Source organism: Sceloporus undulatus, chromosome 3 (assembly GCF_019175285.1).
Source record: "Sceloporus undulatus isolate JIND9_A2432 ecotype Alabama chromosome 3, SceUnd_v1.1, whole genome shotgun sequence".
In the NCBI taxonomy this organism is placed as follows: domain Eukaryota; kingdom Metazoa; phylum Chordata; class Lepidosauria; order Squamata; family Phrynosomatidae; genus Sceloporus; species Sceloporus undulatus.
In genome coordinates, this window is record NC_056524.1 from 96,039,364 (window position 1) to 96,066,978 (window position 27,615).

Here is a 27,615-nt window from a genome sequence, read left to right on the forward strand (position 1 = left end):
TTTGTCCCCTTCCCTGTAGTCTTTCCACTGGCAGGTGAAGACCTTGTTATTTAAGGAGGCATTTGGTTTTTAGTATGTTGAAGAAATTTAAAAATGGGGATGGATAGGTTGTTTTTATTATATTACATTTTATATGTGTTTTCAAAATTGCTTTTAACTAGTATTTTTAAATTGTGTGTTTTTTAAAAAAATACTTTTGGTTTAATTGTGTTTTTACTTTTGCATTAAGTTTTTCAGTTGTATTGTGCTTTTAAATGGTTGTACACTACCTTGCATTCTGTCCTGGGAGAAAGACAGGGTATACATTGAATAAATAATAAGTAGTAATTTATAAACTGCCTTAAGTCCCATTATTGTGGGGAAAATAGGCTATAAATGAATAAATAATCCATCATCATCATCATCATCATCCAGACATTGGAGTTTCCATTGAACTGGCTGCTATAGATTTTTTTCTTCAATTGTAATTATTTTGAATGGTAATTTTTTTCCCTTTGACTATTAAAGTGATCATTGTGTGGGGAAGGACAATGGACAAAGTGTTGGCTATCAACTAGAGCTTGTGAATTTCACTTTTTGGACCAGAATGCCCTGGCCAGACTGGTCAGTGGCTATATCATCTTCAGGGTTTACGGTGTTGCACTCCAAAACACTAAAGCTCCAGTTGTCCCTTGAAGCTCAGAGCCTTGGATGAGTAATATTTCTTGTGTTTTAATCTCTATTACTTTGAAAGCTAGCTAAATCTCTTTTAATGTTTTTAAAAACTGCAAGTTGACTGTCAAAAATTTGGGGAAACCTCCCTAAACACCACCTCTTTCTCTTTCCTCAAGAACAAATATTTGGTCTCCCTGACCAGTGCAAAATGTTGCCTGTCAACTTGCCATGGAGGAAAGCTGTGAGTCAGCTAGTCTTTTGTCTGCCACTCTTTTCAGTCTGTTCCATTTTTAGTACAATTTCTGTGTTTTCCCATGTTTGCTACAGAAAGGTTGCTCTATTGTTTATGGAAATGGAAGTGTCTGCACTTTGAATGAATTACTCATAAGAAAGAGCAGCTATAGGCAAGGTCACCTTGTGATGCATCATAACTCTCAGGTACAGTCATCAAGTTCCAGAGCTGAAAGATGTAAAAGGAGGTGAAAGAGCAAGCAGAAATCCTGTTCTTGCAAGTGCGACACATTGATTTGTATAATCCTAAAGTCACATAGCAGGTTTATAAAAATGTTGTTTGATCTGCACAGATAACACACAACATTATACTCTATGAGTGCAATCCAGGCAAAGCTAGTGCTACTCTTTCTTCTATTCTGCACAAACACACACATAATGGGGGAGGGGGGATACCTGCAGCAACAGTAAAATAGGAGCTATGGGTAAATAATTTGAGTTTTTCAGGATAATGGATATTGAAAAGAAATGTTTTGCAGGAGATACATTAGTCTTGAGACACTCCAGTTGAGGAGCTCCAACTGCAGCTGTGATCTAAAGCCAGAGTTTATTATACAGTGAGTCCTTGTTATCTGCTGGTATTTTGGTTCCAGGACCCCCCCCTAGATACCAAAAACCATGAATGCTCAAGTCTCATTATAAATAATGGTGTAGTAAAATGGTGTCCCTTACATAAAATGGCAAAATGTAGGCTTGCTCTTTGAAAAGATAACTCCTCCACCTTGGCCCCTCCAAAACCCTCCACAAAGCAACACTTTTGTTATGTGTCTTTAAAATGACTCTGAATTATGGCACCTTATCCTAGAATTTTCTTGCCATGCTTTCTTCAGACGAGATATGCCACTGCCTTCCTCCATGGCTGATTCATGCTGTAAACATCCATGGCTTTAAAATTGTTTCAAGCTTCAAATTAAATGCTTTCACCAAATGAGAAACTTCTGGACTTTCAAATGTTATTGACAGTTTTGTTTGTAGTATATACCTTAAGTGTCACACCCCAGTCATCACCCTACCTGGTTATCTCCTCTCATTGTTATCCTGCATTCACTCTATTTTCAGCACTTATATTGATCCTGTCAGTTTCAGTACTTGCATGGATCCAGTCAGAAATCTCAGTCAACAGAGCTGCAATTTAATATTGTGGAATTTTCACACTTTTAGAAATGGACCACAGTTCCTGTGTTTAAAATCCAGCCACAGTCTCATTTCAAGCCAGGTGATGTTATGCACAAAACAGATTCAAAACAGTTCTAGAACCTTTCACATGAATCAGTGCTTGGCGCAGGTTTCCACATTCACAGTACCTGTCAGTTGTTTTCTTCTTTATAGGGAGGAATATTTGGCTTTACGTCTGGGGTAGGGAATCTTTGGCTTTTTAGATGGTTTGAAATTCAGCTCCCACAATTAAGGAACCTTGGCTTAACATTGGTTATGATGGCTAATATTTCTGGAAGGTGATGTCCAGAGTACATCAACCAAAAATAAAAATAAATGTCCAGTAAAGCAAAAACACCAAACAAGTACATCTCAAGCTTTCTGATGTTAGGAACAAGAAATTTCTTTTTCCAGTTTGTCAAATTTGTGCTCATTGGCTCCAATTGTTTCTTTCTTTCCTGGAAACTTGGCAGAGACCTGCAGTGAATGGCTTGTGGACTGGTAGTTGTCCATGGACTACTACTTTGAGTAGCACTGCACTAAAAATGTAGCTTATGGGTCCCTGCAACATACAGTACATGCACTGGAGTCTTTCCATCCATAGTTTGATTCTGTCCACCCCCCACTGCTGATAGGAAAAACCATGGATGGTTGCATCCCATATTATTTAATGGGTGGCGACATGTGCACATCTGAATCAGAATCTGAGTGCATGTCCTACCATTGGGCCATTGTGATCTGCAGGTGGTCCAATTCACAGATTGCTAGATTGCCAGTGTGACAGGCCCACTGTACTATCATAATTTGGAATTTTTAAATGGATGTTGGTCTGCCTGTTCATGAAATAGATGCTGTGTGATGATGACTAGCACATTTTGAGAGGAAATGGCATTCACAGGCTTTCCTTATCTGTTAGCATCTACCTGTCAAACAGCATCTTTTACCTCCTACTGGTGAAAATTGTAGTCAGAAAATGAAATTACTATAGATGTCTATTAGAGAGGTAAGATTAGTGATATTTTTAGTACTGGAGCTGAAGTATGTAAAACAGATCACTTTAAATTTAAAAGCCATTCACAAGCCCTCAAATGAAGGCTAAGAAATATTTGTATGTATTTACTTTTATATTTAAGCTACTTTTAAATGAATATGTTGTAGTAGGTATGACAGGTAGGTCCTAGATCAGTGATGGCGAACCTGTGGCACACGTGTCAGAGGTGGCACTCAGAGCCCTCTCTGTGGGCACACGCACCATCATCCCAACACAGACTTCACTAGAGTTTGTCATTAGAAATCCAGAGAGACGTGGCACTTTGCAAGAAATAAGTGGGGTTTGGGTTGCAGTTTGGGCACTCGGTCTCTAAAAGGTTCTCCACCACTGTCCTAGATCCTTGTCAGCCAAATGTTAGCATCTGTCTAGTGGGATAAAAAAAAAGGTTATTTTGTGTTTAAAATACCATGCTAGATAGACCTACTTTAACCTGGCATTTAGAGGCACAGAATCATAAGATTGAAAGAGACTACAAGTCCAATGTAGTCCAACTCCCACTATGCACAAATAACACATCTGAAGCACTGAAAGATGCCCATTCAAATTTTATATAAAGGATTCTGAAGAAGGGGAGTCCATAACCTTCAGAGCCAGTCTATTCCACTGCTGAACAGCTCTTCCACTCAAGTTCTTCCTAATGGACAATTGTCTTATGATTGAATCGTTTGGTTCATGTTCTAGTCTCTGGAGCAGTAGAAAGCACGCTTGCTTCATTTTTCGTATGGCATCTCCTGAAGGATTTAAATAAAGCTATCATAATACCTCTTTTCCAAGGTAAACATATCCAGTTAAAACTGGGAACAGAATGGTAAGTAAGAACAGACTATGGGAGTAAGCCTTCCTTTTAGAATGTGCTTGTACAGTTCTCATAGCTATTAGGATGAGAGGTGGATCATGCCTGGCAGTTATTTTCTTTGTTTGGTCCTATACTGTATAACTTTGAAGGACCACCTTCCATTTACCTTACCTCAGTGGTGGGTGGGATCCATCCCAGCCCAGAAAACCCATTATCCATCCATAGGGTCCAAGACTAGACAGGATCTGGTGCCTCCAAGTCTTAATTCCAGCTACTTGTGAGGGACTCCGAAAATAAATATCAGCATACGCGTAGGACTTCACAGATGAAGAGCATCCTTCAGATAGCTTGATTCAAAGCCATTCTGACCTATCATTTTCCTACGTCATAAGAAATATAGGCTTAAGAAAAAATGAAAACAGGATATGGGGTAGGTACCAGATCACCTTCTGGTCATTAAGTCCTCTCAATCAAGTAATTTTCCTCAACCCCTGTATTCCACCCAGAGCTACCACATTCTGGTTATAGTAGGCTTCAGAGTCTAGGAAAAATCCTTGGTGATTAGAATACTGATACATAGCCCAGGGAAGAGAAATGTACATCTGAGTGGCCCAAAGAATCCAATAGAAGATCAAAATTCAGCCTGCTGGAGATTCCTCTATCTTGCCCTTTCACAAACGCGGATCCCCTTTTGGCAAACCCCAGCCAGTTCCAGAGGGGGAGGAATCATTGCTATGTCTAATCAGAGGTTGAAGCAGCAGGGGAACCTCTGTCTGATTCTTGCAAAGAATCCTGCAAAGCCTCTCTGATTAGAGATAGCAGGGACTCTTTGTTGCACTGTCGGCAAGCACCTGCAAGACTTGGCTAAATGCCAGTCTGGGCTTCATGTTTCTCATGAAAGAGAGGGACTGGTCCTCTTGCTTCTCCCATCCTTTTCCTTAGGGAAGGGGGATGTCTTTCCAGACTGAAAACACCTCCCCCCCCCACATTTACCTGACTGGATGTCAGTCAAAACACTATAAGGAAAAGCTCCACCTGGTACTGTGATGAAGGACTTAATGATGGTCAGTGGCATGGCTGTAAGCTCTGTTGTCATTTGATCCATTGAGGCCTTGGGATAAGGGAATTGGACTCCTGTTTAATTCTCCACTGCATTCCTGATTGAGTTAAGTGTTAATTCCTAAACAGAGATTTCTGGGTATCAAAAATACATATATTAATTATTTCAGCAAGGCATCCCTCCGGATTAAACACATTCTGCATTGCCTTGCTTTCCATGTTCATAAATGCTAAAACACTAGACAAAATTCTATCAAAGCAATCAACTATATGAAATATGAAAAATAATAAAATCTCTTCATAAATAAGTCTGCAATCTAGGGGGAAAACCCCAAAATGTCAGCTCCATCCTAAATGTTGAAATTGCACAAACAGTTTGCAAGAAAACATGTCACAGAGGAAAGTTTGTTCTGCCAAATTAAGGAGGAGCCATATTTTTGCTGACAACATTTCTCTGAAGGTTTAAATAACTTAGTTTTAGCTTGCTGGACGTCTAGAAAATGAGTGAAAGAGTAAAATCTGGCATAAAATGTTGAGCACTGGTATTTGCCATCCTGAGTTGAAGTGTAGCACAACAGCACCATCTAATGGCTGATATCACTGTTATGTGAAGGTGTCATTACTTTAGTTTTTTGTGGGTTTTTCAGGCTATGTGGCCATGTTCTAGAAGAGTTTATTCCTGATGTTTCACCAGCATCTGTGGCTGACATCTTCAGAGAAAGATGCCTCTCTGAAGATACCAGCCACAGATGTTGGTGAAACTTCAGGAATAAACTCTTCTAGAACATGGCCACATAGCCCGAAAAACCCACAAAAAACTATGGATGCCGGCCAAGAAAGCCTTCAATTTCACATTGTCATTACTTTGTTTTTAATTTCTAAACAATCTGCCCACCAGTTCTTAAAACAATTACATTTGCATTGATTTCCCTTTGACATCAATAGGTATAACTGTTTCTTTTCTACAGTAATATGTATCTGTCCTTATCAACTCAGAGAAGCACTTCATTTACATAGAATCATAAAATCATAGAGTTGGAAGAGACCGCACGGGCCATCCAGTCCAACCCCCTGCCATGCAGGAAATCCAAATCAAAGCATTCCCGACAGATGGCCATCCAGCCTCCGTTTGAAGACCTCCAATACTGTATGTACTATGTAGACTATTTGGGAAATTGAAGGGGGGAAAGAGTCAAGCAGACACTCTTTTAAGGTAGACTATAGTTAAACAAATCCATACTGCAACATTTCATAGCTGTTATATTGCTACTGGCATGATTTTTGCTATTCTAAACTTGTGAATTGGATGAAGGGCATTGGAACTATACTCTATTGTCAATGTTAGTGTACATGTACATATGATCTAGAGCAGCAGAGACTAAATTATTTCCTTCCTAAAATGGCATCATACAGCTTCCCAGTTATCTTGATTTCAGTCTCTTGGAAACCTGCTGCTGTGAGGAGTTCACCATACTCTGTTGCAGTCCGCTCTTTTCCTTCTGTCTGAACAAGCATATTAAGAGAATAGAGCTGGCTTTCCAGTGGTCCACTTTTGTCCTCATTCAGAAGTGTTTCAATAAGCAGGACTCCACCACCTAGTTGGGATATAAGATTCATGAACACACAACCCATCACTGTAACACACAACCCAATCTGTCCCTCTTCTCCCAAATAGCTTTGCAACCTCAACTGAGCAGTGCAACACAGAGACAGCACTGTTTACCTGGGAAGTACCACTCATTTAATGCTTAATGCTACATAGAGGTAGGCAACATGTGGCTTTCACATAGGACTCATGCCCCATCTTCTTTCATTGTTGCTTGGGACTGATAAGAGATGCAACCCAATAATATCTGAAAGATCTTAAATTGCTCATCCGCAAAGGCCATGAAATTAAGATTATCATGTGGGGAAGGGGTAAGGACAGGATCACTCGCCCGTCCTTATCCCGTCTTTGACTGCGATCCCACAATAGGCTTTCAGATTGCAGTGCTATTGTCCGGTCATTGAAGTGGCATTGCATTAACGCGATCTCCCATTAATACAAAATGTCAGGCAATGCCATTTCAATGACGGGACAATGATGGGATCTGCGCAATGTCGTTTGAAAGTCTTTCACGTGATCACAGTCAATCACACTTTCCAGACGGGATAATGTCTGGATAAGCATGACATCATATGAAGATTTTCTCTTGCCTGTGCTATCAGAACAGGAAAAGGACGGGACAAGGACATTTCGTTCCCCCGTCTAATAATCTCCTACATCATAATAAAGATCTCGATCACTGAGATGCGGATTTTATGTTATTTCTACAAGTCAAAGGTCTACTCTCAAAGTGAAATAAGTCTGGATTGTTACTCATCAATGAACTTGCAATTTCACTGGTCCCAGGTGTGAAATGTCACTGCCAGGACAGCTACAATATTAGCAGTTCCATGGTGTCAGTATACCCTCCTCTCCCCCTATCTTCTCTCCTCCTCACTATTCCCAAGCAGGCTGATTGCCTTTTCTTTCTTTCTTTCTTTCTTTCTTTCTTTTAAACTCAAGTCATATTAACAGAATTCAGGAATTGTGTGAGAAACTGAAAATTGTATTGAAATGAAAGACATGTTGTGTAGGGAATAGGACAGGGAGATGAAGTTAAGTGGAGTCAAGAAGAGAACATAATGGCAGAAGCAGCCTCAGTCATGCAGTTGAAAAGACGTTCAATCATTGCTGCTCTGAAACTGGTAAGTTTCCTTTTTTATTAACTGGTGAGATTGCAGCGAGAAAAGGGCTCATATGGTAATATCCTGTTTTCCACATACATACATACCGGGTTTGCAGACCTTTTGCACTTTTGTAAGCAGCTGCACACATTTCTCATCTTCCCAGTCATGGAGGATCCTTGCTAAAATATACAGGTCAGCTTCTGGAATATGATCTTTAAAAAAATCTCCTGTATTGAAATGTCAGGGGAAACAAACAAATTCAATACATTGATTTCTGTTGAGTCAGCACACTATGTTATTCAAGCACGATCTATATAGCAAACGTTTTTAAAAGACCAACTGAAGAATTAATTTTGTCTCAAAAATTTGCCCCGAATTTTCATAGCAGCAAAATCAAAATTTGTCACACACATGGACCATTGCCTCTCAACAGCAGATCAAGTTTAAGAATGTCAAGAAAATAACTCCACTGACTTAATTAATATCTCACTGTGATTAGGACAACAGAGAACACAATGGACAAGAAACAAAACTGTTTGTTTGTGGGGATTTGATAATATTTTATCCTACAACCACACAGATGGCATTGCATCATTGAATCAAACTTTAAAATGTTTGGGGGCAGGGGGGGGGAGGAACATTTTAATTTGGCACCAAAATGAAAGCAAGGACAGGCTCAGAAGGGACTGTTAGTATTCATAACAAAGATTTTAAGTGTCTATTTAAAAATAAATATTAATCATTCAGAACATTCAATAAATCAATTATATTCAGTCATTAAAGGGACATTCAGACCAGAGACTTCTTCATGCTCCACAATGATAGCATTGTTATGCCACATTAATTTCCATGGCTGTATCCTATGGAGTCCTGGAGTTTGTACTTTGGTGAGACACTAGAGCTCTTTGGCTGGACATTCTAAACACTTCTCCTGACGCTACCAGTCCCAGGATTTTGTATGGATGGAACCATGGCAGTTAGTGTGTAAAAATAATAAATAAAATATAAAATATTTATTTGTATCCCGCTTTTCATAGATCAAAGCGGCAACAGCAATCAATAATACAGTTACATTCATATAAAAATCAGATTAAAAACATCAACAATACATATCACAATCACAATCCTGCCAGCGGCAAATAAAACAATACAATGCGGTGAAATTACAAATTAGAGGGGAAAACTAGCTGCAAGGCAGTTTAGGGGAAAGCCTGTTGGAATAAATGGGTTTTTAAACCCTTTTTGAACTGGTCAAGGGAGGTGGAAGAGCAGAGCTCACTGGGAAGTGAGTTCCAGAGCTTGGGGGCAGAGATAGAAAAGCCCCTCTGTGATGTTACAACATATCTAGACTCTGGAACTCTAAGCAAATGCTCCCCAGCCGACCTGAGTGTGCGGGGCGGATTGTATGGAGAGAGGCGGTCCTTCAGGTACCCTGGGCCCAAGCCATTTAGGGCTTTATAGGTAATAACCAACACCTTGTATTGAGCTCGGAAGCAAATTGGCAGCCAATGTAGATCTTTTAGCACAAGTGTTATATGACTGGCCCTGGAGACACCAGTGACCAGTCTGGCTGCCATATTCTGAACCAACTGTAGCTTCCGAGTGTGGTACAAGGGTTGCCCCATGTAGAGCGCATTGCAGAAATCCAAACAAGAGGTTACCAGAGCATGTACTACTGTTTCAAGGTCCCCTCGGCCTAGGTAGAGTCGCAGCTGGCGTATCAGCCAAAGCTGATAACAGGTGCTCCTGACCGTCGCATCCACGTGAGATGTAAGGTGAAGCGACGAATCAAGAGAGCCCTAAGATACCAAAGGATCAACTTCTGGTATAATCTACATTTAAGAAAGTGCAAAACCATTTTTGTAAAACCCCAGGGGAGCAAAACAGAAGAATGAGCTACATACTGTTTTAAAGAAGAGTTACAGATCTCAAAGCTTCCAGAATTTGTGATTCTCATTTTTTTAAAAAATCCATTTTTAGCACCTGGTGGGCCAAGACCCTATAAACATGTCTCTGGGGTTCTGGAGTTAGCTCATGTTTCTGCTCCAGGTCCCACCCCTGTCCTACAGAGAGGGGGAAAGATTTTACATAGGAATTGATGCTCTTCTCCTTCTTTCTTTCCAGCTGTAAGCCTGTGTCTGAAACAAGATGCACAGGAAACACAACCCTTAAAGAAGCCACATTTACCTTCATGATAAGTAATCCGGCGTTCCTCTGAAGATACAAAATGCTTTTTTGTTGTTTCTATTACTTTAGGAAGGTCAAAAATTGTGACTGCACTGTTGGGATACAGTGAAATACATTCATGGGCCAGGGCACCAGCACCTCCTTTTCAGAGAAAAATTAGAATAAGTTTAGACATAACCTACACTTGGCATAGCAGAAACTGTTCTCTCTCTCTCTCTGTCTGGAGTTTATCACACTAGCGAGATCCCATGAGAAAACAAGAGTTAAAAGCAATATAACATGAAGATAACCTGGAAATGCCCAATGTTTATCACACAATGTTGCAGTTAATGTGAAATAACACAAAGTTAATCCAAATGCAAAATGGAGAAAACCAGCAGCTTTTCAAATTTAGAACCGAATTTAAAAAGCTGCTGTTTTTTTCCGTTTTGCGTTCGGATTAACTTCGAGTTATTTCATTTTAGCAGCAATTCAGTATGATAAACTTTCCAAATTTGCAAGTTCTGTTCCAATTTAATTTAAATCATGTTTAACTCCCATTTTCTCACGGGATCTCGTAATGTAATAAAGCTCTCTCTCTCTCATCATGCAGATAAACATCTATGTGAACAGTGTTCCACATCATGACAGGATATTGTTTCTATATCAAGTATATGTATACATGCCATAGGCCTGGTACAGACTGGCTGAAAGCGGCAGTCTGGGGCTGATTTTAGGACTCAGGAATGCATGCTTTTGAGCCCTACCATGTGGCAGCGGCGCCTTTATGGCGCAGTCCCGTCCACATGGAGGCCGCCATGATGATGCAAGAATGGTGTAGCGTCCACACATCGCGGCACTGCACTTGTAGCATCGGCATGCGACAATGCGCTAATGGTGCACTCATGGCATCTGCCACGCATACCAAAAAGAACCCACTTTTAGCGGGTTCTTTTTGCTGCTGAGGGAGGCCATGTAGTTTGGCTGCTGTGGCATCCCTCAGGAGTTAAAACAGGTGGCTCCATCCCACCCTTTTGGGGTGGCCTGTCAAGCCCCATAGTCACCTTTTGACTTATGGCTTATTTTTCATAGGATTTTCTTAGGCAAGAAATACTCAGAGGTGGTTTATCATATCTGGTTTTCAAACATGGCTTACAAAACAAAAGGAAACTGCACCCCAGCCTTCACAAGACTTGAGCAGTGCTGTTAATAACAGAGTCTTGGAGCTCTTTCACTCATAGGGTTCCCAAAAACCCATGCCAATTTGATGACAGCAACAAAGAAGTCATGTTTTATGTCACCTGCAGCACTATGGAATTGTAACATCTGTGTACAGAATTTCAGAAAGTAAAGATGATGGCATGCTTTGGTCACCAAGGGGACCAAAGTGAGGGATTCAGGCATCAGAGAAGGGATAGGCCAGAGTACTGCCAACGCAAACAGGGTGAGTGCTGACATTTGCCTGACTGTATCATATAGTGATAACTTTCCGCCACATCTTCTTTTGACCATAAATCCCCTTCCACACATAGGCAGTAAAAGGGGCAGTGGAGATGTTGGTACCAATGTAGAAGGTGAGAAAAAGGCTTAAGTCAAGAGTGGCCAGCTGATCATCCTGAAGAGTGAAAGATATTTTAGGCTTTCTGTTGGTTTCCAGTAATCCAGGGATATGGAGTGTGTTGACCATCTAAAAGGTGTTGATCTACAACCACCATTATCCCTCACTTGGCTTCCAGGGAGATGGAAGTTGCATTCCAACAGCAGTCAGAGGGCCACACTTTCCCCAATCCAGGTAAAGGGGCCTGGCATAGAGTAAAAATATGTTACAAAAGACTTCATGGGGATCCAAAAAGTACTAGGAACTGAAATAATCTCTTTTAACTACAGCTGAACTATGCAAGACAACTTTTATTATTCTGCAGAAACAGCTTCTTTTGATACTGTATAATTGAGTCTCCTAAGCTTTTAGGTTCACAGTGGGCATCTGCAGGCCTTGGGGCCAAACCAGCCCTCAGGGGATGGAGGAAGTACAGGCCTTTGAACTTTCTCATGCCCATTCTCCTTTTCCCATGGCACCATTACTTGGTAGTTTCCCGGTTTCTGAGCAGTTTTTTCCTCCCTTCTAAAAGCTTGAAGTGCCTCCTCTAAATTGTGGGCATTGAGTACTTTAAGCTTAAATGTGATGGTGCTTTTAGTCCCACCTTTTTTACTTCTCCACCACTGGAACACAGCCCTTGAGAATTTCCTGAAATGCTATTAGGCTCTTGATCCTCACCATATGCTAGCACAACTGTAGAGCAGGACATGCCAGCCACTATAATAATAATAAGACTGGGGAAGGAACTTGATGTGCCTAGCTCTACTTGAGCTGAAGCAGTACAGAGATTGCAACTGGCAACAATATCACACTTCTGTTAGAGTGTTATTATTCCATTCTAACTGCTATGGCCAGCATGGATTGAGCATTGGATTATGACTCTGGAGACCAGGGTTCGAATCCCACTCAGCCATTAAATCCACTTGGTGACCCTGGGCAGGTCACACCCTCTCAGGCTCAGGGGAAGGCAATGGCAAATTTCCTCTAAACAAATCTTGCCATGAAAACCCCATGATTTTGCCTTGAAAACGCCATAAATTGGGAAGAACTTGAAGGCACACAACACACAATACATAAAATCAGTTACCCACAGTTGTAGTCCCTCTACTTCATTAGGCCAGTTATGTATCCAAAGACACAAGCTGCTGTGTGCATGACAACTTTGGGATAAGCATCTTGATATCTCCATAATTGAATAAGCCAGAAAGTGAAAATTCTTTAACTTACCTCCGAGATCATAAATCACAGTAAATGGAGAAAGATCAAATGCAACTAGCACATCTCTGCCACATATGCTCCAAGTGGCATTCAGTCCATACATGAACTTTATCATTTCTTCCTCTGACCTACAGATTTGAAATTGCATCAGCAATATACAATGTAATATTTATTCACACAAACTAAAATTATGTGACATTCATGAATTCTCAGATTAAACACTATCATCTATGGTTCAGTATCCATGCAGACTGACCCATTCATTTCAAAAGCAGAAACAGATCTGAAAATCAATGGATTTGTTGTCCTTCTTGCATGAATGATGCATCCTTTGTAGGAAAAAAAAAAAGTCAATTTATGCAATGGTTCATTAAAACCCATAGGAAACTCCTGGACTCCTGCATATACAGAGGAATTTCTTGTAAATGCAGGACTCTAAATATTGTATGGAAACTGATCCATGAGGATGAATACACACATGCACACACACACTTTTACTTATTATATAATTACAATGGATCTTAACTCACTACCTTAGAGCTGCCTTTAATAAAACATACTGGCCTACAGTAGGGATTGGTGACTATCAGAGGCTAGAAAGATGCAGTAATGACCCAGGTGAACTTGGAAGGTCATGCCTCTGCAAAAAAAAAAGTCAAATGTTTTGCCCCCAGAGGTTCTCTAAGAGGCATTTGGGGGGTGTTTGCCATACCTTGAGGGGCATTTTAGGCCCAGGAATGCCCTTTTTACAACACAAAGGTCTGGTACAGACTGCTGGGTTGTGGCAACCTGGGGCCAAAATTAGGGCTTGGGAGTGTGGAGTATCCACACGCTCCCAAGTCATAGTGTGTGGCAGCGGCACCATCATGGTGACCTCCCATCCACACAGGGGCCGCCATGATCATGCAGGCACGGCACAGTGTCCGCATATCATGGCACTGCTCTTGCATCATCAACACACCACAGTGCACCAATGGCACACTCATGATGGTGGCCACGCACACCAAGAAGAACTTGCTTTTAGCAGGTTCTTTTTGGTGCAGAGGGCGCCCGCACAGTTTGGTTGCTGCGGGCTCCCTCAGGAGTAAAAACAGGGGGCTCCAGCCTGCCCTTTTGGGATGGTCTGTCAAGCCCCAAAGTGACTGGACATTCATTTTCTTTCCACCCCATTTTAAGAAAAGGTTTCTTGGGCCTAAAATGATATGGGAAGGGGGGCATAATGAAAATGCTTACATGCCTTCTATAAGCCATTTAGTAGATTTGAATTATTGACATCTGGGAGCCACAAAAATGGCCCTTGGTGCTGATGTAAAAGCCACCTTTTGCCTGCCCCTGGCCTAAATTAGAGTTCCCAACCAGAGTAGATGCATTGAATGAAAAGGATTTACATAAGTGTTGATTCACTATTCATCAAATGATTCAGAAGGTCTACTCTAGATGGGACTATCAATAGGATTCAGGCTGGAGTAACTGATATTCAATTTTACAAGTCTGACACTGAGATTTATTTAAAAAACACACACAGTATATTACCAAAGACAAAAGTTACACTTTTAATATTAAGTTACTGCATGGAGATCTTACCTGTAAAGTGCTTCAAATACATCTTTTGATGAAATGCCAAATGCTCTCTGATATTGTTTTTTCCCCTCCCTTAGGAAAGAAAAGAGCACAAATTATCTGTTGGCACCATACCCAAAGCTATCCAAGGTACTGACCCTCATCCTGAAAATAAAGATATTTTTTTATTTATTTAGTATCCCACCTTTCTTCTGGGATGGGACCAAAGGTAACCTTGGATTGCTCCTTTTAAATTCAGGGTGAACCCCAAAGTGGATTCACCTCCCATTGCCATAGGAGCCAGCCACTGCCCCGGAACTGCATATCTCCTTGCTATGTGAAACTTATTTTGGAAAAGCATTAGCTACAAAAGGCAGGGAGGACAGAGAGATGAGAAGATTTTTCAAGTCAGCTCACAAAAGAAAGTAGCTTGAGTTTGGGGGGGGAGGTTAAATTGAAGGAGAAAGCACTTAATTTTCAAGGATCAGGCTGTTACAGTTGCGGTGAGCACCAGTCGAAATAAGAAAAGCCGCCTTATCATCAACACATATGTATGAACATGACAAGCCAGAGAGAGAACTCTTAGAAAGCAGATGTGTTTCTCCACACCCTCTGCCACCATCACAACAGTTTCTGAGGAAGGTTGCTGTTGCCAAGCAGGCTCATTCTTAATTGAGCCAGAGGGAATTGTTCCCTCAATACTGCAAGCAAGGTGCTGCACTCTGGGCACTTACTTCCCTTCCATTCAGCTGTCAGATCTTATCTACCTCTTCCAGACCGCTGTGCAGGAGGAAGGGAGAGAAAGCTGGAAGTAAATGAAATCATGCCACTTCCCCCACCTCCTCAAACAGCTAACTGGTGCAGTTGGGGTTTCCTTTCTTCAAGTGGGCTGTGTGGGGAGCAGTTCTGGTCATATACATATTTGAATGAACTTCAGGCAGTTTAACTCTCCTGGAATTGTAGCAGTCAAAGAATAAATACGCCAGACTCTGTTCACTTCTAATCAGCCAGCATTGTAGCTGGGGTATTAACAATTTTCAGCATGCGAATGATAATTTAGAACCAAAGAAGAGGAGATTTTGCTTGTTTTGTAAGCTTAGACAAGTGCTTCATGGTCACACATCAATGCAGCAGGCCAGGAGAGAGTTTGGTGGAATTTTCAATGGGAATATATAAAAATGAACTGTTTTTGTATTTATATTTTAATTTTTATATTTAAATTTCATTATTAAATAAAAACTCCTCATTCACTAATAAAAATGAATTGGCTCTCCCATGCATAGTTATTACTAAATTGATATTTAGATGTAAAATAACCTAAATGGTGTCTAAGCTGTCTTTAATGAAATATAGGCGGGATACAGACGGGCAGGGGAAGACGTCTTGGAGGTGTATTCTGCTGAATACGGAGCCTCCAGACCGCCCGCCCCGGGGGCGTGGCTAAGGTGTATGGGGCTTCCACATGGGGGGCAGTGAAGACGCCTCACCTGGGGCCGTTTCTGACCCGCAGTTTCCATATCGCCGCCTCGCAGGATGCTGCAAAGAGAGAGGCAGCTTCCGCACGGGCAGCCAAAAACGGGGCTTTTTTTTTCTTTTGCCGGTTGGCGGATGCGCAGCTGCGCAGCTGCGGCGCTCAGCACTGGCGGCAGAAAGCATATGTGCATATTTAAAGCGCCCAGGCCCCTTTAAACTTTTCCCCCGCCCTGGCCAAGAACAGTGGTGGTCTCCTGCCAACTGGTGATCAGCTGGTGTTGTCATCCTTGTCCGCTTGCACGTTGCTAGTGTCACCAGCATCATAGATGCCTCCTCTCCTTTGGTCCCCGCGCTCTGGCTGAATCTGCAATGCACAGCCACAGCTGTCGCCGCTGCCACCGCTGTCCCCCTGCCATCCCCCATCACCTCTTTTGTACATATGTAAATATTTAAAGTTTTAGCGGTTTTTTATTGTTAGGTGAAAATGGCACAGGAATGTGTGTAGGGGTTCACTTTATATTCCAAACTTTCCACAATTCTAGCAGCGCATGCATACATGTTGCTCTACGGTTAGGGTTACGAGCATTAAAATAGAGTGCAGCTGTGCTGCAGCTTCCACATCTGCATGGCATCTGACGCTCTAATTAGAGCCTTGGTGCAAACTGTGCATGTTCCAGGACCCCAACTCATTATGCGACGCAGCAGACACGGAGCTTTTAAATGGGCAACTTAAATTAGCGGCGTAGCAATTCTGGCATACCGGTGCAGCAGCTTATAGACGGAGCTGCGCAGTTGTGCAGCATATAGAAAAGAAGCGGGGAAAAGTGGCACCTTTTTAATGCCGCTTCTTCCCACTTGGGGCGTGCGGGCGGCGTGTTCATGGCGGCATTCAGGTAAGGGCCGTCTGAAGGCTATACCTTCATGACGTCATGAACACACCCCTTTTGCCCGTCTGTATCCCGCCATACTGACTTTCCTGAGGAGCGGCCTGCAGCTGCTTCCAGCTGCACCAGATAGGGGCTTCAGCAACCACATGCCATTGCCCCGATCTGGCCTTTCCAGGGTACAAAAAGGAGCCGCAAAAAGCAGTTCCTTTGCCCCTTAGGGGCGGTCTGCACAGCCTCTAAGTCTGCCATCATTAATGGAATGATAGCTTGGAGGGGTGTAGGAAGTTGCAGTGTAACAACAACTGGACCATAATTTGACCACTCATGTTGTAAAACATGATAGCATTATGAAAAATCTTATCTCTTTATGAGCTCAAATATAGATATACTGTATGGGTGAGAAATTTGTGAGACTGAAGACAGGAGTATATGCCTGTACTATTTTTGTATGGAGGCTATAACTTCCACTGGATGCTTTATACCAGGGGTAGGCAACCTTTTTGAGTCAGGGGCCGGGTTGCTGTCCCTCAGACAACTGGGGGGCCGAAGCCAAAAAATAAATAATTAAATAATTTTTAAAAATTTAAATAAATAAATAAACTGGGACAAATGCAGGAGAAAATTTTCTAATGGTGGACACTTTGTTAAAAAAAGTGGAGGACACGCAAAAAAATTTGCTGATTTTTTAAAAAATGTTAATATAAATGCATGTTTCTGAGGCTTCTATAGACAATTGCCCCTGCAGGCGAGAGGCCAAAAGCCCCGGCGGCAATCGGCGGCAGGACCAGGCTGGGGCCGGTCCCAAGGCCTCGCTGGGCCGCATCCGGCCCGCGGGCCGCAGGTTGCCTACCCCTGCTTTATACAGTACTTAAATGATATACTGCCCCTGGAGGAGATTCAAAATGTACGGGGCCTGCTAAGAAAGAAATAAACACAAAAAATATTTATCAAGCCCAATATGTTCTGAATATCTCCTTCAGGGGCACTACACAACTTCAAAAAGTTTTTTTTTTTAAAAAAAATGATATAAAGTATAATCCTCAATTTCACAAACAGCAGTTAAAAATAAATTGCAGCCTGATATTATATATAACCTTAAAAATATCAGCATGTAAAATATAATTGGCTGTCCTCTTTTGTAGTCCCTTTGTCTTTAATTTCAAATTATATAAATATATATGGAAGTTTTATACGTATATCTTCAAATGCCTAGAGATTTCCTCTCCTTGGCTTTCACCCTGTATTTCATAGTGTCCTACATTTCTTGGTTATTTATTGCTTTCTCTAGACCAGGGCCAATGATCAAGCCTGTTTTCTTTTAAAATACTGGCCTCAAAAAGCCCTGAGTAAATGCAGTCTTAAATGTGTTTCTACTGTATATCTATAGTCATACAGAAAATGTCAGTTGCATAGTTCTTATTCATTCCATTTGAGATTGTGAAGTAGGGCTTTATAATAATGATGCTGATAATAATAACTTCACAGGAGCCCAAGCAGAGAACCATATGTTGTTTCTCAGTCACAAAAAAATCTCATTTTCTTTTTTGTTTTCTTCCACACAGACAACAGCATCTCAATGCCTACATGCCTGTTCTTCACTGGCAGGTATCCCAAGGGAACTATTTCCACAAATAGTGTTATTAGGACTAAGTGTTCCCTAGATACTTTCTCACACCTGCAATACCTTTGTCCTCAGAGATACTGCGATTTTAGCATTTGTGTTCAGAATGAAACATGAACAGTAATAACTTTGAAGCAGTCTCAAAGCTTGGAAACTTTTTTTTCTTTTATGGGTGACAACTCTCCGAATCCCTATTATCACTCTGTCTGGGATTCAGGGATCTCATTCAAAATAGTAACTTTTCTCTGCTTTGAGTACTCCTTTGCAAGCAACAAGCACTTTAACATTTTTTGATCATGATTAGGAATGAATCAGTTACTTTCCCCAACTGCCTTGAATACAAAGTTATATGAAAAGGGGGTGCAATGATTCTCAGCAAAGAGCTTTGCAGAAGTGCACTATGCTCTTGTGGAACATAAGATCACTTCTTATCCACCTTACCTTACAGCATCTGCCAGGTAGTGCCAGCACAAATAGATGGTTTTGGAGTAGTACATCAGATTATGATACTGAGACTTGGGACCCAATTTGGTGAGGTAGAGATTGGATATTTCTGTGTTTCCATAAAGAGCTAAAAAAAGAAGAAGAAGAAATGAGAGGGGAAGAATCAGAACTTTACACTGTGGATAATAATACAGCTCTTGTTATTCATCTTCATTTTAATCACAAGAAGACTGGATTTAGAAAACACATCAAAGCCAGATTCAGAACTCCCATTCAGTTTTCAGTTCTACCATGTTCCAGGGCTGCATTTACACTGCAGTATTAATGCACTTTGACACCGCTTTAATTGCCATGGCTCAATGCTATGGAATTCTGGGATTTGTAGTTTTGTGAGATATTTATTCTTCTCTGTCAGGCCTCTGGTGCCACATCAAACTACAAATGCCAAGTTTCCATAGGATGAAGCCGGGACAGTTAAAGCAGTATCAAAGTGTGGCAGCAGCCCAGGTTAATATTTTTATCATTTCTAGTCACATATTTTTCAGGGGCATCTTCTGGACAAATGCTAAACCCATTCAAAATTCTCACTGAATCCACTTGCTCCACCAATGCCAAATTTGTACACTTTCATTATATTCTGACCTTTCTCTTAACCTAAAAAAATCACAAATGTTGTAAGTATTCCCTATAAGAGAAATTATCCATTTTCTCAATCATTCGTATTATCCCTTTCTATCCCCCTCTCAGTTCTGAAATATAATTTTTGAAATGTGGTGTCCAGAATTTTTCTCAGTAATCAAAATATAGATTTGTACAAAGGCAGCACAATATTTGAAGTTTCATTTTCAACCCTAACCCTTTCTTATTGATCCTCAAACATGGAATCTGTTTGTTTTTTAGCAGCTATACATAGGGTCAATATTTTCATCAAGCTACCTCAACCCCCCAAATCCTTTCTTGTACAATCAATACCAGATGAAAGCCCATTACAACAAGTTTGAATCGGGATCTTTGCTCCAATATCCATCTCTGTACGTGACATACATTGGAACAGGCAATGGGAGATGGTCTGGGAACTACTTCTTTTATATACACCTGTCTGTGGACTGAAGCTGGTCCAGAAATGTGACAAAAACATTAAAAATCCAAACCAGAAGTGGCTGGTTTCCTATTCCCATTCCCATTCCATTTTCTTTTGTTTTTTAATGGGGGTGGGGACACTCCAACTATCCTGATTTGGCAGGGACAGTTCTAATTAATCCCTTGTTGTCTCACTGTTTTAGATGCGTGTCAAATGTCCTAGGTCCCATCCTACTACCACTTTCCCTCTTTTTACTCAGGTTACTTTGATTGCTAGAAACTAAGGACATTGGTTTTGTTAGTGTGACTATGTGAACAATTTCACTCATACAGTGTGCCCTTTTTTTTACACAGGGGATCCATTCTGGACCCCCCGCGTAAAAAAACCTACGTATGCTCGAGCCCCATTGAAAATAATGGGGCTCGTGCATGGCACGGTGCACGGTGGTGCGGTGGCACGTGCCCCATTACTCTTAATGGGATGTGCCGCCCCTTCCTCCCTGTGCGCTCCCACGGGCTCCCTGGCGGCTTTCAGGTATCCGCGTATGGTGCATCCGCATATGACACGGGTGCACTGTACATTCCAGTTTTGTTGTTCACACTATTTTTTTAAATCGGAACCACATCTCTGCACATCTCTGTGAGTTCTGTTGTTCACATGTGTCAGCACTGCGCATAAAGATGGAGTTGATGATGCGGATGTATTCAAAACACATTGAACACATGCAGAGTTTTATCCTGGTTTATCTCAGGTCTATTCGCATTGGTTATTCACATAGCCAACAATGCAAATCTTTTAGGAAAACTTGTGGGGAAAAAACAGGATTGATTATCCTGAGTTAAGTGAGGTTTTTTTTTACAGCCCCTCCCCCAAGACTTACTCAGGTACATTTGAAACGCATGCAAACAACAAAGATTCAACCCACATTCAACCAAAATTATTTTCACTGTCTGAATAACCTCTGAGTTCAAAGTGCAAAAGTAGTTGGCACTCAACTAACTCAACAGGGGATAGGGTTGGTGGAAACTTGCCCTTCCCTGCAGGCTGGGACAAATGCAAACTATGCAGCTTGTCCAAGCTTAATGTGTTCTTTTTCATTAATAAGGTTTGCTAACTTGCCCACACACTGCAGTTCCGTGGGCACATGTTCAGTTTTCATATTTCAACATCTGCATCGTGTTGATGTAATACAACCTGGTGAGTGCAGAGACCAGAAGTGGAGTGGTTGGTCATGTTACCTTCTTCTTGGTTCACCTCTGCTCTCAAGAGCTTTAAACCAACACAGGCATCCAGAAGCCTCTCCATTCCATGAAGGCTGCAACCCAGCCGTTCTGCAATGACCTTTGAGGATAGGTTCTTCCCTGATTCTTTCAGGAGATCAAAAATTCCCAGTTCACAGGCAGTGAACATCACCTAAAGGCAAAGGAAGGAACGGGAATTAAAGTCGCCAACAAGGAGAGAGTACACAGTCTTGGGAGATGTGTTTACACTAGAAAGGTAGAATGACAATGTAACCTTCCATTATAGAACTTTGATTAAGCTTTAATGTAGCAACAAAGCACTGCTCATATGTAGTGATTTATATGTGTCATTTACATCTCTCATATATTTTGTTGCTGCACCAAACAAAACTCCCTAGTATGTTAAAGTTAGGAGCAAGCATGATGTAGTGGTTTAAGCCTGCTCAGTCATGGAAACTTTACTGTGTAATCTTGGGCATGTCACACTCTCTCAGCTTCAGAAGGAGGCAAAGGTATACCCCACTCTGAACAAATCTTGCCAAGATGTTAGGTTCACCTTAAGATTACCATAAGTCAGAAACAAATTGAAAACATACAACATATTAAAGTCACAACTGTAAGCAGAAGTCCTTATTGTTTTTCCCCAGTAACAAACACTTCTTTCTCCTTATGATTTCCTACATATATACCTCACCCATATTTTCTCCAGATACTGATAGATTAGACTAATGGCTTAATGCTTCTTGATAAGTGAACTCAGCATTGGATAAAATGGCTTAAAAGGTGATATTTAATACCAGCCCACCTGAATTCAGTCTCCCAATAATTGGAATAAATGTGGAGAACTAGGTTTCTGTTACCATCTATGTTGGTCTTGTCCTCTCATTTATAAATTCTGTTTGTTTGTTTGCTTTTGGTGAGATAAATCAGATTATTGTCCATGACAGGGGTAGGCAACCTTTTTGAGCCGGGGGCCGGGTTGCTATCCCTCAGACAACTGGGGGGCCGAAGCCAAAAAAATAAATAATTAAATAATTTTTAAAAAAATTAAATACATAAATAAACCGGGACAAATGTTGGACAGAAATTTCAAATGGAGGACAGGTTTTTTTAAAAAATGGAGGACACGCAAAAAATTTGCTGATTTTTTAAAAAATGTTAATATAAATGCATGTTTCGGAGGCTTCTATAGACAATTGCCCCCCCTTGCCCGCCGCTTGCCCCCCTTGCCAGCCTTCTCCTGATAGGCCAAAGGCCCCACGCCCTCACGCAAGAGGCCAAAGGCTCCGGCGGCAATCGGCGGCAGGACTGGGCGGGGGCCGGTCCCAAGGCCTTGCCGGGCCGCATCCGGCCCGCAGGCCGCAGGTTGCCTACCCCTGGTCCATGAGATAAGACTGACCTCAGATCTTGTTTTATTATCTGTGTTTTCAGGGACAAAAGTGAACCTTCTTCATAAAGCTTTAATAAGTTTTAAGTGTCATTTGGCTAGATTAGAGATAGCATAAATTTGGAAAGATGCAGGGAAACTATCAGTAGTCAGTTGCCAATGTAGGTTGTGTTCCTTATCTCTGTTAGAAAAGCTAATACTGTATGTCAAATGCAGGATATATATTCTGGGATAGCTGTGTTAGCCATGCAGCAAAATACAACAAAGTCCAAAATCCACAAAACAGTGATAACTTTATGGGACCAACTAAAAAAGAACAAAATATGCAATGCAAACTTTTGAAACTTCTTCATCAGACAAGGATGTTAAAAACCAGACTGGAGAAGAAAAGTGATGATATTAGGTCTACATTTTATTTCACACTAGTGAAGAATTTTAGCATGTGTAAATCAGATCTGTCTTTTATTCTGTACATTCTTTCCATCTGAAATATTAGAAGGATATAATAGAATCCTGTAGCACCTTTGAGAAAAAGACACTTCATGGATTCTGGTCCACTTCATCAGTCATATGGAGTGAAATTTCTATGAACAGACAATTATACCAACCAATATACTAGAAGTGCAACAAGTTAACAGCCAAAGATAACAAACTTTAGATGATAACAAGGTCAATGTAGGGGCATAAGCTCTATATTTGTATGTGTGCCTTTAAGTCACCTGTTGGCTTATGGCAACCCCATTAATTTAATGGTTTTGCCACTTCCTTCCTCTGAAATATAGCCTAGAGCATATATTCATTAGTGGTCTCCCATCCAAGTACTAACCAGAGCTGACTCTGCTTAGCTTCCAAGATCAGACAGAAGCTGGTGCCTTTATGGCATTTAGGCCAAGCTAGGGGAAGCTAGGGGCATGAGCTACAGAAGATTTAACAAATTCTATTCATTCTACATATTAAAGCAGAAATGGTAACAAAAAAAAATCAAGGCATTTTAATTTAGTATGGCAAATAAATTTCTTGCCTGTCAAGTTTTTAATTTTGGATTTCCACCGACCTTGCCCCAACAGAGATTTTGGAATTTCCTAGTTCAGGGAGCTTAAACTAGTTATTTTGATACTGCTCCATAATCTAATAACAATATCCATTCCAATGCACACTGACAACATCTGTATTTTTAATTCATATTAAAGCTGTTTCGAAAGGTAGGTTAAAAGGTTTTCCCCATTTTGCCAATACTATACATAGTTTCCAGACTGTTTAATTCACAGCTGTAACAGCAACAACAAAATATTTTTCAGTTATTGCCTTACCTTTGATATTAAAAATCCATTCTGGTACTGAATTAGGATGTGTGGATATTCAAGGTCTTCTGCGGAGCTCATTTTTCTGCAGTGATCTGTGAGAAATCCTCTTTCCTTGTCTTCATTTAAATAAGCTTCTTTTGCTTGTGGACACAGATCATTCTGCGTAGTCCTGTTTAACTGTACTAATACCATTTCAGACATATGCTCTGACAAATGTGCTGATATGGGGCCTCTTTTCTACAAAAACATGTTGCTATGGGTTCAGTGGCTTCTGATAGAAATGGACTGCTTGGATGGCATATGTTAAAATAAAGGTTGGCATAATTATTATATATACATATTGGGTTCAATCTAGAGTGTCATTCTTAGGAAAGATCCAGACATTGAAATGAATGGGCAAATCAGTCAAGGATAACCTGAGACCTATTGGATTGGATAGGGGCAGCTAGTAGATTTCCCATTACAGGGGCAGTGAATACATTGTGAGTTTTACTCCCTCCTCCTGCAGCTGCTCTTAAGTTGAACAGGAGTCCTTCCAGGGCCAAACCTCTAAAGATATAGGAGTCCAACATTGGCAGAGCTCAAATTCAACTTGGAGCATCTGTTGAAGAAGTAGAAGTAAAATCAAGAATAGATTCACACACACACAATACAGCAAATCCAATGGCCACCCTGTTGGATACAGATACTTCTGCCTCCACCTAAAAGCCCCCTGAAAATGCTGCTACACAGAAAGTAGAGAACCTGCTGAATGGGTTGGGATGTGGTATGGAGGCATAGGGGGAATTCCTAAAAAATAAAAATGAAGCACGTTCTGTTACGTTTCTCTCACTTCCATCCAGTTTTCCTTATCTACCACTGCCATCCACAATCCTCAAAACCCTTGTGTGCTGCTAATAGGACTACAGTTGAGGGAGGGACAAAGAAGTCTACTTCTGGAATGCCAGCCACACACCTAAACCTGGTTCCACCCATTGATTTCAATAGGTCTGCTCCAGGGGTAGAGAACAGTCAGTAGTTTGGGGCCATATTGCTTCTCCAGGACACCTTGGAAAGCCACATTCCTCTGTCGTTCACTTGCAAAAAAGCCCCCCCCCCCCAATTTCTAGGAGGCTTTGAGGGGGACTTTTGCTATGTATTTGGGTCCCTCATGTCCATTTTATGTCCAGGAGAGGCCCCTTTTTTACAACAAGAAGTCATCTGTTTTTTAAAACACATCTCTTGGTTCTACAATGGCTGATGTGGCTCCCCCGCACTCCAGCAGTCTACCCTAAGCATGGCTCTGATTTGAAAAATGTGTTGAGTACAGGGAAGAAATCGTTTTGCATTCTTCTTGATTAGTTGTATGTGGTTTGAAATAATTTGATAAAAGAGAAGTTTCTTTTCCTTCTCCAGGAGCCTGCTGGGATGGCCACTAAAGTTGTCAGGGTTTTTATATTTTGCCCCAAAGAGAATATAATGATACCAAAATGTGTACTTTTGTAGAGTGGCTTGTAACTTTGCTGACTGACAAAAAAATTAGATGGATTTTGAGTGAGCATGAATGATGAGGGAGTAATGGGAGACTGCATGTATTTGTGCAGTTGGTATTGCTGTGTGCCTTCAAGTAATTTCTGACTTATGGCAATCCTAAGGTGAACCTACCATCGGGTTTTCTTGATGGGTTTCTTCAGAAGTTTGCCACAGCCTTCCCCTGAGACTGAGTGTGACTTGTCCAAGGTAAGCCTTTGGGTTTAGATGGCTGGAATTCAAACCCTGGTCTCCAGAGCCATAGTCCAATCCTGAAACCACTACACCATGCTGGCAATACCCCTGGGGGGAAAATCAACAAGGTCTCTTGCAAAAAAAGTGTTACATGTGTGAAAAACTGAATTAGTAGTTAGGCTAGAAATTGTATGAAGAAAGGAAGCTGGTTTGAATACCAATTTCCCAGGTCAGCCAGTAACTGAAAAAAAATCTTGTTGGTCAGATTGAGGAAACTCCTTCTGGAAACAACTTGAATATGTAATCCAAATTACTCCAGTACCATTAAATGAAGTGCACATCTGATGATGCAGGGAGAAATCTATCAATTACCAGGCATGAATATTCCCCAGAGAATTTGCCTCCAGCAGGAAAAATCTGGTTTGAGAATCACATTTAGGCATCATGATCTGCTTGGGATTCTTTTTAGTTGTTGTGCTTTAACATGACTATAATGCCTTCCACCATAGGCTGGTGGATTCTTTCCCTTTTTTGTTCTTTCCCTCTTTTCCTGTCCACTGGCAAAATGAGGACAATTAGAATGAGTTATTAAGCTAATGTGGGAGAATGGCAAGCAGGGAAGAATAAGCAAAACTCAAGAGATTTACTTGTCCAAAAGTTTGCATTTCAGAGCTGTTCTGGTTTTTCTGGGCTGAGTCATGCTTGTGTCTACAAGAAGGCACTTTTATAATCCAGTTTCTGTAAGACATAGGGCCAGAACATACAGCCATTTAAAACAGCTGTCCAGGCAGCTTGTGAGCGTGGTGTTTATACACTACACGCTCCCAAGCCATCCTGAAGCTACCTGGAAGTTGGGCAGCCACTAGATGTGGCTGGCTTTAAGACACTGCGGCAGTGTAGCATTAACATGTTGCATACCAACAGAGCATCTTGAAGCCAGCTTTGGGCTGTGGCAGGACTGGGAAAGGTGCCTCTTTCCCTGCCCAAAAAGGAGCAGATCTTTCCCGCTCCTTTTTGGGCCGGGTTCAAGGTGGATTGGGGCCACAACATGTGATGGCCATGGCCCCGATCCATCTTCACTGGGAGCAGTTTCAAGCCACCCCTTCTTGCCAGTCTGTTCTGGCCGATACTCCCAAAATGTTGTCCTACTTTCTGCTCCTGGATTCGTTTTGCGAATTATTGAAACAACTGGCCTAAGCCATGTGCCATATTTAGGCTATTTTTCAGGGTTCCTTCTTATTAGTTATTTGTTTTATTCTTTTATGGTTTGCTATTAGTGAAGCTTTTTTTTTTTTTGCTCAGTGCATTCTGTGTGTAGACAGACAGATGTGTGTTCAATAAAATTCCTTTAGAAATCACTGTGTGAATGTGGGACCAGGCTCTTGAGGTGCGCTACTGTCAAGGTTCAAAGATCTCATAAAGATCTTGGAACATTTACCTTGGGAGCTTAGCCAGTAACCATCTCTTTCCCCCATTTCTATAAGGGATGGAGAAGCTTTGGAACCTACAGTCATCCACTGAAACCATACAGCATGAGATTCAGAACAAATAAATGGAACTACAGTACCTCTTCACATAGCACATAATTAAACTTTGGAAATCATTGTCAGCTTGGTTTCAAAAGAGGATAAATTCATGGACTATGGTGCCATTAGTGACTGCCAGTTAGGATGGATATAACTCACCTCCAGTATCTGAAGCAAAATGCCTCCATGTATTAGTTCTTAGGGAGCAGGAGATGGAGGGTGTAATTTGACTTAAATCCAGTGGGGAACTGTTTGGCCATAAAACAATCCTTTGCCCTGATCTAGTATGGCTCTGCCCTATGCTCTTAAAATCAGTAGAAATCACAGACTAGTGTGGTCCCAAAAAGAAAAAAAAATTGTCTATAGATATGACCCAATAGCTAAGCTACTGGGCTACCATGAAGGCACCAGTTTGACAGTTGCCTTTGCCATCAATGTTTTAAATTGCCATGGGAAAGTCTCTCTCATGTCTGTTCCTTCCCAGAAATATAATGGGGAGTGGGAGGCGGATAGTAATATGAACTTATAGAGCTTTTGCAATGAGAACATGCATAAGCATTTTATACAATAATGCATTCAAAATGCTTTGAACCAGTATGTTTGTACGTTGCTGTTGTAGATTGACCAAAACTAGGTAACACATAGCATGCATGCCCTGGATTGCTCCCATGTCATGCCAAAAATTGAT

At 41.2% G+C, this 27,615-nt stretch overlaps 1 protein-coding gene across 1 annotated transcript; it reads right to left on the reverse strand.

The window, feature by feature from the left end:
- Window positions 1-6,389: 6,389 nt before the first annotated feature.
- Window positions 6,390-23,805, reverse strand: ASMT (acetylserotonin O-methyltransferase). The gene is made up of 8 exons (XM_042460216.1): window positions 23,704-23,805; window positions 21,004-21,178; window positions 18,682-18,811; window positions 14,284-14,352; window positions 12,709-12,827; window positions 9,906-10,046; window positions 7,823-7,945; window positions 6,390-6,601 (listed from the first exon to the last, which is right to left on the reverse strand). The coding sequence occupies exons 1-8, from the start codon at window positions 23,773-23,775 to the stop codon at window positions 6,390-6,392; spliced, it is 1,041 nt and encodes a 346-aa protein (XP_042316150.1). The 5' UTR covers window positions 23,776-23,805.
- Window positions 23,806-27,615: the final 3,810 nt, after the last annotated feature.